This window comes from Pinus tabuliformis, chromosome 3_2 (genome assembly GCF_031772625.1).
Source record: "Pinus tabuliformis cultivar Carrire ecotype Pingquan chromosome 3_2, CPIR1, whole genome shotgun sequence".
NCBI classification, from domain to species: domain Eukaryota; kingdom Viridiplantae; phylum Streptophyta; class Pinopsida; order Pinales; family Pinaceae; genus Pinus; species Pinus tabuliformis.
This window is the reverse complement of record NC_142302.1, coordinates 387267545-387286477: the sequence shown is the minus strand read 5'-3', so window position 1 is coordinate 387286477 and position 18933 is coordinate 387267545. Positions and strand designations below refer to the sequence as shown.

Below are 18933 nucleotides of genomic sequence, written 5' to 3'. Positions count from 1 at the left end.
GCAACTTTGAATCTGTCAACTGAAAATACCATCAGTTATAAAGCAAATACATAAACACAAAAACAATCTCGGGTTAAAAACCTGCAAAAGAACAATACTGATCAGCTTAAAATAAAGGCTGGAAATGAAATAACATGAAAGTGAATTAAGTTGTACATGTTTCAAGAAAAGGAAATGTTGAATGGAAAATAAAGAAATAGCAAGAATATAAACATGAAATACTATACAAGGGCAGTCATGAACAGGGGCCCTCCATTCATAATACCCAAAGAAGACTCAAGGAATTGAAAACTTCAGAACAGCACTGCTTCTATTACTCCATGTGCAGAAAATTACAGTCAAGAGTGCTAGAACAGCACTATTAAAACAGAGTCTTGGAATGCACTAAAATGATAACAAGTTCATAAAACACAGCAACTAAAAAGTAACATTAAGCGTATGCAAACGCTAGTTTTTATAGGCATCTGAAAGATGGCCTAATGCGTACAGCTAAAACTTGAAAAATAAACTAACTGTCATGCGTAATTAAGGTTCAATAACACGTCATAAGCCTCGTGGATGAGCTGGAGGTTCTGGTCGTTATGGGCATTGAATCCAGAGTTGGATTATGTCCCCCACAGCCTGCGTAAGACAGACAAATCACCGTTTGAACTGACGTGACCCAACAGCTTACGCATCACCGTTAAGCTGCCTTTGTTGACCGTAACTTGACCCTCGTTGACCGGAGGTACAGATGATGTGGCTGACCGAACTAACAGCACAGGAACCTCGAGCACCTTGATTCCTAAGTGCCCATGTGGCTCGTTTGGAAAAATGACACGTGGAACCTTGAGATTAACAAAAAGGCTGCGGAATCATCAGATGGCTGCAGAATTCCTGTAAATATGTCAAAATCTAAACAAAACTGTCACACATTAGCAAAGATCCTTAATCATGCTTAAAGCCATCATATGTAATGATCTGGGTGAGTTTATGCAGAAAATAGAGCAAAAGAGAGGGATGAGTGAGGGAAAACTGTAGGTAATGATGGATAATCAAGTGCAAAGTAGAGGCTCTACATACCCCCACTACGAGGGCATTGAATGTCCTCATGCAATCAAAAACATTGTTCAGTCCATCTGCTGAGATGCCTCTGCTAAGACATCCAGCCTTCTCTTCTTTCTCTGTGTGGCCACATTGACTCTTGGTCTTTTCATCAAACACCTGAATTTTAGATTGATCAACGCTCTGTTTAATTTCCTGCATCTCTTCTTGAGCTTTTTGTTTTCCTTTTGCCACAGGCCCATATGAAGCATGGTGTTATCTTGGACCATCTTGTCCACATTGCTATGTATCTTCAGTTTTTCATTTTCTTGTTTGATGTGGCGATTTAGTACCTCCAGCTCAAATATTTCCTGCTTCAATGATTGAACTTGCTGCTCCAAAGGTTGAACAGTGCTTGGACCAGCAGCTACTTGTTCTAACGTCTCCAGGTAATTATAAACTTTCTGCTGATCTGGGTCAACCTCAGGTGACTTCTTTGGACTGGGTTCATACTGAAATTCGGATCCATGTTCATATTCAGGTTTATTCTCAAAAGGACTTTCCTCACGTGGAGTACTAGTCTCAACCTGCTCAACATGTGGGGAGCTTTCCTCAAAGTCAGGACTTGTAGCACCTTTTTGAGGTGTGCTCAAGTCAATAAAGAATGACTTTTTGTTCTCTGTGGCCCCCTTTTTGCTTTGTAACCTGCTGCTTCTTCTCACGGTGGTGATGCTCTGTTTTTCTTTTTTTGCTTTTTGCTTTTGTTTTTCCACCTTCTTGGAAAGGGCAGTTTCATGGAGTTTGGCCATTCTTTGTGCTAAGGGCTGAGTATCTTCTTCACTAGAGTTCTCAGGAGTAGCATAAGTTTCTTGGGCTACAGCTTTGTCTTTATCTTTCTTTTGTTTCTTCCTACTCTCTTTTCTCTTTTGAGCAACTTCTTGGGCAAGTTCTGAAAGGGTTTCTGTGATGATTCCTTGAGCTGTTTGATCAATGTTCACAGCAGGCTCAGGATCAATTTCATGTTCATAATGATGTACATCAGTTTCTTTTTCAATCTGTTCTTGGACAGTTTCCTCTTGGACAACAGTTTCAAGGGTAGCCTCTTTTCTTTTTCTTCTACTCTTTTTAGGCACAGAGGTTTCTCCTGCTTCTTCAAAATGGTTTCTCACAAGAAATCTCTCCCAGGTATCTCTTTTTGCTTTCAACTGTTCCTCAACTAGCATCTTAACAAGACCATGATGATACAGATGTGGTTCAATGTTTCTTGGGTTCCTTTGGACAATTGAACACATTTTTCTAATACTTGAGAGTAGAAAATATGGAAGGTTAATATCATCTCCTAAGAAATGCATCATGACTTTGGCATGGTAAACATATAAAACTCCAAACCTTCCCTCACAAGTAAAGAATTTGTTCACTAATAAAAGTAAAGTTGTCCATTCTTCCTTGACATAAGTAACAAGAATCCCTTTTGTAAAAATGCTGGTATCCATACCTGGATTCTTTAAGATTTGCTTCCACTGTTGGTCTTGTACTGATCTATTTGCAAACCATCTTTCTCCAGTTTGTGGGAGTGAAGTGGCATGTGCTATACTACTCTCAGTGACTGTAAACTTTAGGTCCCCTATCTCCACTTCATTGTCTTTGTCTCTGAAGGAACGTGCAAAGGCCTTCGTAACCTCTTTGTGGTAACCTCTGAATTTCTGGATGCATTGGAGCCAGTTTGCTTTCTGCAAAGCCTCTTTAACTTGAGGATATCCCTCCAGAAATTTTGAACCCTCGGGTTCTACTCTTAAGAGTTTACCCATTGGCTCTACGGCTCTGTTCTAAGACTTTTGGAAAAAAGGTTACACGGCTTCAACAGTGGCCTTAACACAGTAAATTTACGGCTCTGTTCTAAATCTTTTGGAAAAAGGTTACACGGCTTCAACAGTGGCCTTAACACAGTAAATTTACGGTTCTACTGTAACAGCCGTAACACTGATAATCAGAATTAGCAGAGAGGAAGACGTAAAACAGAGTATGGCTAAGGTAGCAGCGTAGTGAGCACAGCGGAATAAGGGAACTGTGGAAATGAAACAGCGTGAATGGAATGATATGAGCGTAAGAGGGTTATGAAATGATGGGTAGAAACGGTTAGGTCCTTAGGCTTCGGTCATAGGTTTACACTTGGCTGCGGGATTATGACTTAGAGAGACGTAGTACAGTAGTCTACGTCACTCAGGTACGAAAACCTTAATGGAAGAGCAACCGCAATTGAGTTTCAAAATCGTGATGATCATGACCGATAAGTGTGGATGATACGTGGATTTTTGGTCGCATGATGGGAAAGACTGGTAATCATTACATTAAATGTCAAGAAACATAACCCAGAAACTTTGCAAAATGAGATAACCATAAGTTTAGAATTTAGATCATACCTCATATCCGTGCTTGGATTGCCTTTGATTATTTTCCACTAACCCTTCATTGTTTTATTGTTGTTGCATGACTCTTTTCCACTTATTGTTGATAACTTCTGAACTGTAAATTTCTTTTCAAACAGACTCTGTTTTTTTTATGCAGGTGCAGAGAGCTGCGGAATGGCTGAATGGCTGCAGAATTGCCAGACAGCTGCGGAAACTACAGTGGTACCCTCCGGCTGCACAAAACAACTTCAGTTATCTAAAAAAAATAACTTTATTGATGGAATGAAATGTAATGAATGGATGGATGGAAAGAAATGAGGTGAAGTGAGAGTGATTAAATGAATGAGATGGTAAATGAGGTGGATGAAATGGCGAAATGAGATGGAAGAGAGAGAGATATATATATATATATTTTTTTTTGGAAAACATAAGGTGTCAGGTGACCCTGATTTTCACCTCAGGTTTTCTGCATAAGACTGTCAATCAGAGATTGGTTTTCAGGCTTATACATTTATTCTTTTTTTTTTCTTTTTTTTTTTTCTTTTTTTTTTTCTTTTTTTTTTTTCAAAAACCAAAGATTAGGCTGATGGAGGAGAAGAATCCTTCTCCACCAACCTGATTGCAGAATCTTCTTTAAACAATTTGACAAACTCTTCTTTTGAGAATGGCTTTTGGTAGATTTTCAAGCGATGGTCATTCACAATAAGAGGAGTATGAAATTCATCAATAGTTTTCACTCGAACTGCTCCATTGCTAAAGACTTCATCAACCTCATATGGCCCAAGCCAATGAGTTTGAAACTTTCCTTTGAAGTCCTTAAACTTTGAATCAAACAATAGAGCCCAATCTCCTTTCTGAAACTTTTTTTCTTTGATATGACGATCATGCCATTTAGATCTTTGGTGCTAAACTAGATCGGTCCTTATAATTGCATCTTGTCTTATTTCATCTAGCTCATTTAGCTGGTCCATTCTGTGTCTTTGAGCTTCTGAGAGGCTCATTCCCAATTGGACTGCCATCTTGAAGGTCTTGATTTGGAACTCAATGGGGAGCAGGACTTCCTTCCCATAAACAAGTTCATAGGGAGAATGTCCTGTTGTGTTCTTCCATGTAGTTCTATAGGCCCATAAGGCTTCAGGGAGCCTTTCCGCCCAATCTCTTCAATGAAGATGAACAGTCTTGGTGATAATGCCTTCAAGAACTTTATTGGTAGATTCCACTTGGCCATTGGATTGCGGATGGTAGGGAGTAGATGTTCTGTGCTTGATCTTATATTCCTCCATCAGCTTCTCCATCAATTTAGATGTAAACTGGCTGCCCTGATCTGTCACAATTTCCCTTGGGACACCAAAACGAGTGAAAATATCCTCAAAAAGAAATTGAACAACTAAATTTTCAGTGGCAGAAGGCAATGCTTTTGCTTCTACCCACTTAGTAACATAATCAGTACAAACCAGTATATACTTCTTTTGCTTTGATGGTGGATTAATTGGTCCAACGAAATCTAGAGCCCATTTCTCAAAGGGTTCGATGCATACCTGAGGCTGTAGAGGCATTTCATTTGAAGGAGTTGGTTTCCCAACTCTTTGGCAGCTGTCACACCTTCTAACATACTGCTTTGCATCTTTAAAGAGAGAAGGCCAATAATATCCTAGAGAAAGGATTTTATAGGCTGTCCTCTTGTCAGCAAAGTGCCCGCCGCATGGTTCATCATGACATGCCTTAAGGATGTCAGGCATTTCATCTTCCCGAACACACCTTCTGATTATACAATCTGGCCCTGTTTTGAACAATTCATTAGAAATCCAAGAAAAATGTGAACTCTCCTGAATGATTTTCCTTTTCTCATTAGGAAATAAGTGTAGAGGAAGCTTCCCTGTAACAAGATAATTAGCCATATCTGCATACCAAGGAGTCTTGGTAGTCACTGCAAACAAGTATTCATCTGGAAACTTATCTTCTACTGGAGAATCTTCATTAGTGTTTTGGATTCTAGACAAGAAATCAGCTACTGTGTTTTGTTTTCCAGGTCTATCTAACACAGTAATGTTGAATTCTTGTAAAAGTAGAAGCCATCTTGTAACTCTACCATTAGTGACAGGTTTGTTCATTAAATATCTTATGGCAGAGTGATCAGTATGGACAAAGGTTTCATAGCCGGTTATGTAGTGTCTAAACTTGTTGATCGCATGTACCACAACTAAGAATTCTTTTTCTGTAATAGTATAATTTAACTCAGTGGGAGTCAAATTCTTACTTGTGTAATAAATGGCATAAGGGATCAAATCCTTTTGTCCCAAAACAGCTCCTAGAGCTGTATCTGAAGCATCAGTAGAAATGTGGAAAGGGAGTTTCCAATTTGGCCCCCTTAAGATGGGTGCTTCAGATATTCTAGTCTTTAAAGCTTCAAAGGCAGATTGACACTCAGGATCCCATTTGAACTCACAGTCCTTGGTAAGCAATTTGAAAAGAGGGGATGCTATCTTAGTGAAGTTTTCAATAAATCTTCTGTAATACCCAGTAAACCCAAGAAAACTCCTAACATCCTTTTGGCAATTTGGAACAGGTAACTTAGAGATGACTTCAACTTTGGATCTATCAACCTTAATCCCATCTCCTGAAATATGATGTCCTAAAACAATCCCTTCAGTAAACATCATAAAACACTTTTCATGACTTAAAGAAAGATTTGTTTCCTTACATCTTACCAGTACTTTTTCCAAATTTTCCAAAGCTTCTTCAAATGTATTACCATAAACTGTGAAATCGTCCATGTATACCTCTACACAATCATGAATCAGATCTGAAAAGATTCCTAGTACAGCCTTTTGAAATGTAGCGGGTGCATTGCACAATCCAAAAGGGAGTACTCGGTAGGCAAAAGTTCCCCAAGGACAAGTAAATGTGGTTTTGTCTTGATCTTCAGGTGCTACCTGAATTTGATTATACCCACTAAAACCATCCAAGAATGAGAAATACTTTTTACCGGCTAAAGTGTCTAGTACCTGATCAATAAAAGGTAGAGGGAAATGATCCTTTAAGGTTGCCTTGTTCAATTCTCGATAATCAATGCAAACTTTCCATTTACCATTCTTTTTGGGCACTATAACCAAGGGAGAAACCCATTGGCTATCTGAAATGGGGTAAATGAAGTTTACCTTAAGCAATTTTTGGAGTTCTTCTTTCACGATTTCCCTAAGGTTTGGATTCATCCTTCTTTGTGGTTGCCTAATAGGTCTGTTGTTTTCTTCAATATAGATGTGATGAATACAAGTCTTAGGATCGATTCCTTTCATGTCAGTGTATTCCCATGCAAAGGCAGTGGAATGTTTTTGCAACAGTTTAGTTAATTCTTCTTGTTGTGGTCTTCCCAAGTTTTTGTTAATGTTCAATGTTTTTCCTGGAAGGATTTCAACTGTAGAACTACCAAACTCTTCCATTGAGAAGAGAGACATCTGTCTAGAGGAGAGATATTCAATGTCTGCATCTAACCGAAACTGTGTAGAGTCATATTCTAAAGGTATTTCAAAATTTTCTAATGTATTTAGAATTCGACTATCCTCACTGATTTCAGAGATGGTTAGAACAGGTTGAATAGTATCCTCATCATCAACCCACTCATCTTCTCCTATTTCTGTTATTGCCTTTGCTGGAGGATACAAGTTGAATTTCTTGGTGGAATTACCATCTGATATATACATGTCCCCAGACCTACAACTTATGAAAGCATCAGCTGTGGCCAGCCAAGGTCTTCCTAAAATAAGAGGATGTCCTCCTAGATTGTTCTTGGGAGTTAAAATCATAAAATCAACTGGATATTCCCAAGAATCTAGAGAGACTAGAATATCTTCCAATACACCATCAGGTTTAATGATTGATCTATCTGCAAGTTGCAGTAAAGTAGGTGTAAAGAGAAGGTTAGGAAGCTTTAACTGATCCATGGTCTGTCTACTCATGATGTTGATCGCAGCTCCTAAGTCAATCAAAGTATTTGGGATTTCAACCCCATTAATATGAGTTTTGACAATAGGGCTATCAGGATCCACATACTTTTGCATGGTAATCTTACCCATCATTATGTCTGCAATTTTTCCAACTAGATGTATCCTTTTAGTATCTCTGGTTCTTTTTCCTGTTTTCTTCAAACTCAACTCCTTTATTGTCTTCGCTAGAATGGGAATTTCCTTAATGGCTTGTAACAAGGGAATCTTGATACAAACATTCTTCAATTCATCTAGGAAATTATAGTCAGGCACCCATATTTGCTTTTCCACTCCTTTGTCAATTTGTAATCTTTCAGGAAAAGGAGGTGTAGCTAAAGGTGTAGGTTGCTCAACTATGGGAGTTGTAGAGGTTGATTCTTTTTCTTTTTCTTTTTGGATATTTTGGTTTTGAAGTGATACTTCAGAACCTTTATTGACTTTGAGAGATTCTTCCTCAGAAATGCTTGGTTGTTGAACACTTGTAGAAGGTTGATCTAAGATTCTACCTGATCTGAGTTGTACTTCATTGAGAGGAACAACCATATAGGTAGGGAATGGTTGACCTTCCATCATGTAAGCATTTTGAGGGTTCCTATTATTTGGATTTGGTAATGGCTGAGAGGGAAGTTGATTTGATTTCTGCTGGGATTGAAGTGATAGTTGAGAATTTTGATTTTGTGGAGGAGGTTGTTGTTGTTGAGGGTATGGCAATGATAGTTGTTGACCTTGATTTGGAAGTTGTGGGGCTTGCTGATTCTGAAATGATTGGGGATATTGATAGAATTGAGCAAATCTCCCATAAGGATTTTGCATGCTTTGTATCCATGCTTGAAAAGCATTTTGAGGTTGAGGCCAAGGTTGTTGCCAAGGATTCCAATTTGGTTGGGATTGAGAATTCATAGAGTTGTTAAACCCTTGATTTTGTTGTCCTTGCCAAGGTCTCCTTGCAATAAAACAGAGAGATTCAAGTGTATCTGGATCTTCTTGAAAGACTGCTTTGAGGCCAGGTATTGAAGGACAATCCTTGGTCTCATGAGCTTCTGAGCAAATTACACATGTTTCTACAACGTGTGCATCTAAGGGACATTCCCTTAAAGCATGTTTCTTTCTACACTTCGGGCAAAAGATAGCCAAAGCATCAGCTTCTGCTTTTTGTTTATTGTGAATCTTAAGGGTATCAAGTTGTTCACTAAGACTCCCTAAGATGTCATTTTTAAATTTATCAAGCATACTGCCGATTTCAGCCCTACTCACTGATCCTGTTGCAAATTTATTTGCCCTAAGGAGAGAAGGATCTCTAGGCCCTTTTTGAGTTTTTGATTTGCCTCTTGAGAGATGGATACAAAGTTCTGCTATATCATTGAGTGAAAGTTGAGAAATATCCCCTTTCCCCATCATGTTTAAGATGTCTATCCATTCATCCCTAATGGCTTTTAATAAGAGGGCTTTTAAGGTCTCTTCATCCAAGGTACTCATTTTTGCTCTTTTCAAGTTATATTGAAATCTTTCAAGTAAATCTTCTAAGCTCTCATCTTCTTTTTGTATCATTTTAAAAACCTCGTCCTTGTGATTAGTAGGCATACAATAGTCTAAATACCTATCCAAAAATGTCTGTTTCATTTTATCCCAAGTCCTAATGGATTGAGTGAGTAACCCCATGAACCATTTCAAGGCTTGATCCTTCAGTGTTGAAGGGAACAATTTGAGTTTCTGAGAGTCATCCAGGTAGTCATAAGTTCGACATACCACTTCAAACTCAAATAAGAATGTTTCAGGGTCCTCAGTCCTTAACCCATGGAAGTTAGGGAGGATTGATGGTGATATGTTTTTCATAGTAGCTCGGGAATCCTCATTAACAATGGGAAATCCAAAGTAATTATCCCCATCTCTATTTCCTCCTCCAAGGGGACCTCTACCTCCATTATTGTTATTGTTGTTTCCTCCTCCTCCTCTACCTCTACCTCTACCCCTACCACCTCCTTCTTCCTCTGCCATGATGATTCTCCTAGGGATTTCAAAATCTTCTGGTTCCTCTACAAAAGGTGAATGAGAAGAGATTTATCCTTCTTCTTCAGATGATTCCACTTCCTCAATTACAATTGGTCTTTCTGTAGGAGAAAGAGAAGAGTCTCTTCCTGGTTCAAACTCAATAGAAGGTGTAGGAGAGTCAACTCTTGGCTCTTGAATTCCAGGAGTGTTGGTTGGAGATAAGGGAGGTGTCTCTTGTCTATCCCTTGAAGCAGATGGACTTGTAAAAATTGAACTTCGAGCTCTAGCTAAAATCCTTCCTCTAGCATCTCTAGCTCTATGCATGTCATTTTTTTATTATTTTTCTTCAAGTCAAGTTAATAGTTCTTTTTCTGATCTTCCAGTTCACTCTAGGTGCAAGAAGAGAGCATACTCAAGAAACTATCAAATCAATAACTTTCTCTTTTCTGATCCTCCAGATCACCTTGCAGTGCAAGAGGAGAGCATACTTTGATAGGTTATCAACTTCTTTCCTTGAAATTTTTATGTTTTTTTTTCTAAGAATATGGCTACTTAATTTCACTTCCCCGGCAACGGCGCCAAAATGTTTAGTCAATTTAGTGTTCCTAAATTGATGTCATTAATTGTCAACCCGGGGCTCGTAAGCTGATGAAGTGAAGGTGTACTATATGTACTTAAGCAACCTCTTAGAGCTTTTTGTCGTTTGGGGTGTTGTTTGTGGTTAATTTATCTTCCTAAGATGGAGTGATATTTTTATAAACATATGAGTGATGGTGTGTGTAAGGTGAGATCTAGATGAGTGAGAGTGTGTGATTAGTGGTTTCTAACTACTTGCTAAAAAGGAAAAGCTTGAAAGAAATAAATAACTTGAAAGCAAAGAACCACTTTCTAATGGCACTAGACACCATTCATGCTGCTGCAAATAAAAGGTAAGAAAATCACTTTAAAAACCAATGATAATGTTTATCTCTTCCTAACTCCCTGCTTCTAACACATAGTACTGTGTAAAACACGATTAGGAAGTAGCTAAAGATGAGTTAGAAAAGTGATCAAAAATGAGAAAAATCTACTTTAAAGACTAGTTATAATGTTTTGCTCTTTCTAACTCTCTGCTTCTATCATATGGTACTATGTAAAGCACGATTAGAAAGTAGTTAAAGATTAGTCTAAAAAGTACTCAAAGCCAGCTGTAAGTTATTAGTATTCTGATCTCTAAACGATAAGCAATTTGTGATAAAGAGACCATTCATATGTTAGCAGACAACTTTGAGAAATTAAACTAAAAATCAGCTATGAAAGTAAAGGCAGCAACTTTGAATCTGTCAACTGAAAATACCATCAGTTATAAAGCAAATACATAAACACAAAAACAATCCCGGGTTAAAAACCTGCAAAAGAACAATACTGATCAGCTTAAAATAAAGGCTGGAAATGAAATAACATGAAAGTGAATTAAGCTGTACATGTTTCAAGAAAAGGAAATGTTGAATGGAAAATAAAGAAATAGCAAGAATATAAACATGAAATACTATACAAGGGCAGTAATGAACAGGGGCCCTCCATTCATAATACCCAAAGAAGACTCAAGGAATTGAAAACTTCAGAACAGCACTGCTTCTATTACTCCATGTGCAGAAAATTACAGTCAAGAGTGCTAGAACAACACTATTAAAACAGAGTCTTGGAATGCACTAAAATGATAACAAGTTCATAAAACACAGCAACTAAAAAGTAACATTAAGCGTATGCAAACGCTAGTTTTTATAGGCATCTGAAAGATGGCCTAATGCGTACAGCTAAAACTTGAAAAATAAACTAACTGTCATGCGTAATTAAGGTTCAATAACACGTCATAAGCCTCGTGGATGAGCTGGAGGTTCTGGTCGTTATGGGCATTGAATCCAGAGTTGGATTATGTCCCCCACAGCCTGCGTAAGACGGACAAATCACCGTTTGAACTGACGTGACCCAACAGCTTACGCATCACCATTAAGCTGCCTTTGTTGACCGTAACTTGACCCTCGTTGACCGGAGGTACCGATGATGTGGCTGACCAAACTAACAACACAGGAACCTCGAGCACCTTGATTCCTAAGTGCCCATGTGGCTCGTTTGGCAAAATGACACGTGGAACCTTGAGATTAACAAAAAGGCTGCGGAATCATCAGATGGCTGCGGAATCATCAGATCGCTGCGGAATTCCTGTAAATATGTCAAAATCTAAACAAAACAGTCACACATTAGCAAAGATCCTTAATCATGCTTAAAGCCATCATATGTAATGATCTGGGTGAGTTTATGCAGAAAATAGAGCAAAAGAGAGGGATGAGTGAGGGAAAACTATAGGTAATGATGGATAATCAAGTGCAAAGTAGAGGCTCTACAGGTAGTTTGAGTCCAATGATTTCATAATTTTTCCTCATTAGGATATGGAGTTGTGACTTTAATAATCTATGAAACCAACCTACTACAAAAGACTATAAAATCATAGATAAAGTAAGAAAATGTCATCACAAAACATGACTTATTTTCTTTTTTAGCTTTAAAAAAATAATAAAACTAACACATTCATATAAATTAAATAGCTCCAAAATGTTGAGAGGCTTTATCCACATTAAAAGAAAAGAAAAGAAAATCATAAAATTAACTAAATATTATTATTATTATTACTAAATATAAAAAATATTATTATTATAAAAAGAAAATATATTAAACACTTATGCATTTAAAAAAACATGTAACTAGATTTTTAACCATGGAGATTTTTAACGTTTAAATTGGTTTTGTAAGAATATCATGGTCCAATACCATAAGTTATCAATATCTCGTGATCCAAGAACCATAACTCATTTCATAATCAAAATATATTATTATAGCATAACTATTTTTAAGATAAATCTCAACCTTCTATTTTAAATACTGATAAAAATATTATATAATTTTTTCATATAAATTAAATCTCTACCATTCATTTATTAATAATTGATAATTAAACTAAAATTTTCAAAACTCTATTTAAAAAAACATACTTATCCATATAAAAGAAATATGTATTTAACCCATTTTTTTTTTTTGTAAACTGTGGTGGTACTTCTTTCTATTATCATAAACCAAAATATTACAGTATCATGGTGGCTTCACCCCGCCCTTATGGGAAACCGGGTATCTCAGCCATCTTAAGTCTTTCATTGCCAGCCAAAAATAATAAGTCCAGATTCTGTTTGTCCAAGCTAAATAAACTAAACAGTCTTTACACTTACTCTTACTACTTAAATGCATATAACATATTTCCTTATCTATAACAGTGAGGATCTTAGATTTAACTCCTCTTTGAAAACTCATCAAAATTAATGCATATTTGTTTTCATGGAACTCCAGCTGTTGGCTGTTGATCAGCTTTTTGGTTGACTCCTAGGTGTTCTTCCTTGATCATTGTGTGAATTTCCTCCATCTTTTTGTTTTGCATCTCCAAAGTAATTTGCATTATTCTCAATTCTTTCCTTAAATTTGGAACTCCCTGCACCCGCCATTTCTGTTGTTTCTTGCTCCAGAGCTTTTGCCAACAGTCTTTTCATTACCCAATATACATGTATAGACTGCTTAAACAGAGTCATCCTACCCCTAGTATCGCCTGGGTCCGGAAGAAGGAACTCCCAGTCTTCCATCTCAGAATCTGATTGAGCTTGGATGGCCTCTTCTTCCATGTGTTGTATTATCCTCCTGATTTTTGGGTTGGTGTTCTTGTTGTAGGCTCTTTCTGCATGTTGGATTTTCCTATCTAGAGATCTTTTTGACTTTCTACAATATCTCCCTGTTCTCTCTCTGCCCCTTCCTTGCGGGCTCTGTCCTCTTTTTCTTTCTCCTCTATTTCTGTACTGTCCCCTGCCACCCCTATTTCCCCTGCCTGGCGTGCTACTTTCGCCTCTACCTTGCTTGCGTCCACGGACATGCTGTTCTTCACTTTCTGAATTCTCCAGCTGCTCTTCAATCCTCCTTTTCCTACTCTTCCTGCTTGCCTCGCGTCTTCGGGTATCCCTTTCCCTGACTGCCTTGTACCTTTCCTCCTCCTCTTCAGTATCATCCTGAATCTCATAAATTTCCTCCGCCTTTTCCTCCTTCGACACACTCTTACCTTTACTCTCCCGGGTTCTGCGCTCCATTGCCTCCGTTTCTTCTTCGAACCTTGTATTCCTTCTGGTTTCCATACTGATCCTCCTCTTACAGTTATTTGCTTTGTTTGGTGCAGTGCTCTCGTCGTTACCGCGGTCTGTCACCTTTTTACTACACGGATCTTTTCGCATTACAGCATATCTCTTCTGCCTTCTCCCATCTTGTCCCTGCTCTTTAATAAGTCTCCTTACCTCGTTCCACCTATCCTTCAGTTGAAATTTACCGTGCCACCTGTTATTTTGCTTGCCGCCATCTTCTTCCTCTGTTTCCCGATTATCATTTCCACTTTTGGTTTCTGACATGCCGTCCTTTGCTCCTTTCCTCGCCATCTTTTCTCTGCTATTGCGGTGTGATGTTTGCTTATTTCGATTACTTGTACGTGCCTGATTTAATGTCTTCTGCTCATTGCCTAGATTTCTTCTTTGCCACTCCCAACACTCATTTATTAACCTGTTTCGACCGTCCATCATATCCATCAATTGTTTAGGGTAATTATGTCTGTTATGCGGATTTCGCATGGTCTTGATTTATGGTCATTGCCAGTTCCTCCCATTTCTTATTATTGATAACTAACGGCCATTTGCTGTCAACCCTGCTGTCCTTGTTCGTACTTCCCCAGTTGGCGAGAAAATTCGCCACTTGATTTCCTTTGCGTCTGACATGGCTAAAAATTTTGTAGTCTATCCTTCTCATCATTTTTGCCAAATCTTGCACTATCCCGACCGTTTGCCAACTTACTGCCACTTGTTCCCATTTTTTTCCATTATTGAGTTTTCTCAACATTTCGATAACCAGCTGGGAGTCCCCTTCAATTTCTAAATTTCTGTAGCTATTTCTTATAGCGATTCTCAGGCCCTGGTGAACTGCCCATAGCTCCGCTTCATTATTTGTCATCTCGCCTCCCCATTCCGCGAAAATCCATCTAGTGGTTTTCTCACTGTCCCGGAAAATTCCCCCAAATCCTGCATTTCCAGGATTCCCTTTCGAGGCCCCGTCAAAGTTCAGTTTGATGAACCGCTCTCTTGGGTAGCAAAATTGATCTGGACTCTGGACGATCTTATTATTTCTTTTTACCCTTCTGTTATATACCATTTCATATTTCAGGTTTAGTTTCGCTAGAATTTGTTCTTCATACCGATCTGCTTTCCACTCCTCCTCCTCCCATTCTTCAGCTAGGATTGTTTCCCTTACGGAACTTAAGACTCTTTTCCATACTACTTCAGTATTTTTATTTTTATCTTGGAAAGTTCTTCGGTTTCTTTCTTTCCACACCAACCAGATCACAAAGCCAACCGTGAGTCTCCATGCCCTCTGTACTACCTTGCATTGAAATTTCTCTTTATGCCACTGGAATATGGTTTGTTTTATGTCTCTGGGGTTTCTTTGAGATTTACCATACAGGTTCCTCGTTTCTGCCCATAAGTTCTTTACATAAACACAGTTGTTCAGCAAGTGCTCTTGATTTTCTACCTCTATATTACACATACTGCATCTTGATGGGCCGCTAAAACCTTTCTTTTGAATTTTATCCCAAGTCAGAATCCTTTCTTTTGCTACTAACCAGGCGAATAGAGTTATTTTTGGCCACCACTTATTGTCCCATATTGTCTTCCATTCCATATTTTCCTCTGTTCTTTCCTGCTGATCCATCAAGTAATAAGCCTCTTTGACTGTGAATTCTCCTTTCGTTGAATTGCCCCATCTGAGAATATCTTTTCCGATTCTGACCTTTATTTTCCTTGATTCGATTTCTCTCAGGTATGCTTTTTGTTGTTCTTGGTCTATGTCTGTATTCCATTCTTATGGCTTTTTCCACTGGCACCATATTTCATCTGTTTCCTCTGTTTTCCAGTAGTCTTTCACATGCTGCCAATTCTTTCTTAATGTTGTTTGTTGTATGTTCTGAAAGGAGTGTAAATTACTCAGTTTTTCTCGTTGTTGCCATTTCTCATCCCAGAATCTGGCTTCATTTCCTCCACGAATCTCCTAGAAAGCATGGTTATTTATTAGGTTTCTGTTCTGTCTTGCTAGATCCCAGATGGTAGATCCTCTCGGAGTTTCTTCCAAGCGAAGGATTTCCTCCGTCTTCCTTGGCATATTATACTTATATCTCCATATTTTCTTCCAAAGGTCATTACCTCCCCTCATCCATCTCCACCATAATTTTGCTCCGAGCACCTTGTTTAATTTCTCAAGGTCTCTCAATCCCAGTCCCCCTTCCTCCTTTCTTTTTGAAAGGTTTTTCCAGGACACTAAAGCCCATTTCCTTTGTTGATTCGGGCCTCCCCAGAGGAATTTTCCATAAATTTATCTGATCTTTGAGTAGGTTTTTTGGGGTGCCGCCATAATTGATAGTGGATAGATGGGTATTGCTTGTAGTACTGATTTCAGTAGCACTATCCTTCCAGCTATATTTAACGATCAGAATGCCCAATTAGCCATCTTGTTTTGAAGTCTTTCTATAATTCCTCGCCAATTCTTCCACCTTTTGGGATTAATGTCAATCATGTTTCCTAGGTATTTTGTTGGGAGTTTCCCCTGCTTGAATCCCAAAGTCCTGGTTAGGTGTCTTTTGATAGGATCTATTGTATTGAAGATAAACGTACATGATTTCTCCTTGTTGATTTCCATTCCTGAAGCTTCTGCAAATAGATCTAGGAATTTTTTCAAGTTCCTCACCTCTTTTATAGATGCTTCCCCAAATAGCATAATGTCATCTACAAATCGTTGATGGGTTATAGGCAAATTATTTCCCCATAATCGTAGCCCTTTGATTCTGCTTTCTCCTAATTCCTTCTTTATGTACCTGCCCAGACCCTCTACTGCCAATATAAATAAAAACGGGGATATGGGATCCCCTTGCCTTATTCCTCTGTTTGCATTAAAGGTTGCTGAAGGGGTACCATTTACTAGTATAGAATAATTTGGAGTTTCTATAAGGTTGAATATCTAGTTTATCCATCTGTTGCTGAAACCAAAACTTTCCAGTACCTTTTCCAAATATTTCCAGTTTAATCAATCATAAGCCTTTGAAAGATCAAGTTTGATCAACATTCCCTGCTGTTTTTTTGTCTTCAAGGAGTGTAAAACTTCTTGCGTGACAACTAATCCATCCAGGATCTGCCTACCCTCTACAAATCCTGTTTGTTCAGGGGAGATTAAACTGGCCAGTAGGGGCTTTAGCCTTTTAGCAATCAGGGTTGAGATTATTTTGTAAATGACGTTACATCGTGCAATAGGTCGAAAGCCTTGAGCCTCTTCTGATATAGTACTTTTCGGAATCAAGGTAAAGAAAGTAGAATTAAGAGTTGGCCATACCTTTTGATTTATTCTAGATTCTTCTACAAGCTCTAGCACCTCTTTTCCCAGAAAGTACCATCCTGCTTGATAGAATTCTATTATATATCCATCAGGCCCTGGTGTTGTACCTTTCTTCATGCTCATCACAATTTCCTCTACCTCTTCCAAGGTTGTTGCTCTCATCAAGGCTTTATTTTTATCCTCTGTTATGATTTTAGGAATTACCTTACAAATCTTTTCTATGGCTTCTGATCTATCAGTGTGGGGTTCCGTCAAAATTCCTTTATGATACTGTACCACTACCTTCTCAATTTCTTCTTGTTCCACAACCCTTTCCCCATCCTCATTTTTGATAGAATGAATTATGTTCCTCTGCCTGTGTTGTATCATGGCTTGATGGAAAAACTTGGTGTTTCTTTCTCCTTCCCTTAACCATCTAATTCTGGCTTTTTGTCTCCATAACACTTCTTCCTGCTTTCTTCTCTCCTCCAATTTACTGAGTATAACTCCTTCCTTTTTGTTGCTTTCCTCTGATCTACCTTCAGTAATAATTTTCTATTGTAATTCTTCCATATCTCTTTCTAATTTCTGTTTCTCTTCCATTATGTTTCCAAATTCTTCTTTGTTCCATTGCTTTATCTTGCCCTTTAATTCTTTGAGTTTTAATTGGAAGGTATGCATCTTTCCTTTTCCTTGAGCCGTGCTTTGAGACCACCATTCCTCGACTTTTTCCATAAACTTCGGTTCTCTTAGCCAAAAGGCCTCAAATCTGAAAGGTCTTTTTCCTGAGTTTTTTTTAATGTCTATTTCCAGTCTGACCGGCCAGTGATCTGAACCTAAAGTTGGCATAATTTTCGCTTCTATAAAGACATCTCGGTTCATGATTGATTCTGAGACTAGGAAGCGGTCTAATCTGGAAGCTATCTGATTCTTTCCACCTCTTTGGTTATTCCAACTATATACCCCATTAATAGTTAATATATCTACCAGTCTTTGTTCATTTATCATTTCATTAAACATTTCCATATACTGGTCAGGTTTCCTTATTCCTCCTTTTTTTTCCTCCATCATCCTGATCATGTAAAAATCTCCCCCTACTATCCATGGTAGATCTGGGCATATCCTTCTGGTTGCTTGCACGTTTCTAAGAAACCTTTCTCTTTCCCCCGGTACATGAGGTCCATAGACTCTTGTAATTAGAACTCTTTCCTTTGTCCCTAGAATCCTACCTAATCCGGTGAGAATTCTGGGCATACTTAGCCAGTTTTCAAAAACTACTTCGTCAGGGTTCCATAATATTGCAATGCCTCCCGCTGATCCAATTGCATCTTGTCCCATGACTTCATATTGTATTTTGTTATTTTTTATAATTTTTTCCATACTCTGCATACTGATCTTAGTTTCTTTTATTATTATAATCCCTGGTTTCTCTCTCCTTAGCTTCTCCCTCAGGTATCTCTGCTTTCCCTTGCTGTTGAGACCCCTGATGTTCCAGCTGATAACTATCATTTTAAACTTTGGGTGGTTGGTAAAATACCTCTGACAGAGGTATCACTTTGCCTGAATTGACTAAAATTTCTCCAACAGTTGGAATAGTTTCGTTCAACGTTTTCCTGCCTCTCTTTCTGCTGCCTTTACCAGTGCTATCCACTCCCATCAAACTATTTTCCTGCGCCCCTGCTATGCCTGTTTGCTTATCCATAGTTTTTCCTTTTTTTTCCTTATATTTTTGAAATGCTTCTTTGTATATTTGCTTCTGTGTTTCTGGTATGAATCTTTCATCAAGGTTTTTCCATTCTTGAATCAACTTTTTCATGATTCTTTCTTCCTCTACTTCATTTTCTTTCGGCATTTCCATCTCCATTTGGATTTGTTCCGATACTGCCTCTACTCCATCTCCTGCTTCCTCTCCAGATTCTACTGTTGTTTCAGGGTCTTTGTCTTTTGTTTCTCTGACTATTTCCATTGGTTCGTCTGATAAACCATTTTCTTCTACCAACTTTTCTTTGTTCTCGTGCTGAAGGATTTGGAATTTATTTTGACTCTCTATAGTTATTGAT

The 18933-nt window shown here is 38.2% G+C and overlaps 1 protein-coding gene across 1 annotated transcript; it reads right to left on the bottom strand.

Annotated features, from left to right (window-relative positions):
* Window positions 1-17428: 17428 nt before the first annotated feature.
* Window positions 17429-18211, bottom strand: LOC149181033 (uncharacterized). Its single transcript, XM_089414068.1, has one exon. The coding sequence runs from the start codon at window positions 18209-18211 to the stop codon at window positions 17429-17431; it is 783 nt and encodes a 260-aa protein (XP_089270194.1).
* Window positions 18212-18933: the final 722 nt, after the last annotated feature.

Bases quoted from the DNA above. Each gene is read 5' to 3' on its own strand.
- LOC149181033 (XM_089414068.1), bottom strand. From the start codon at position 18,211: ATGGGACAAGATGCAATTGGATCAGCGGGAGGCATTGCAATATTATGG.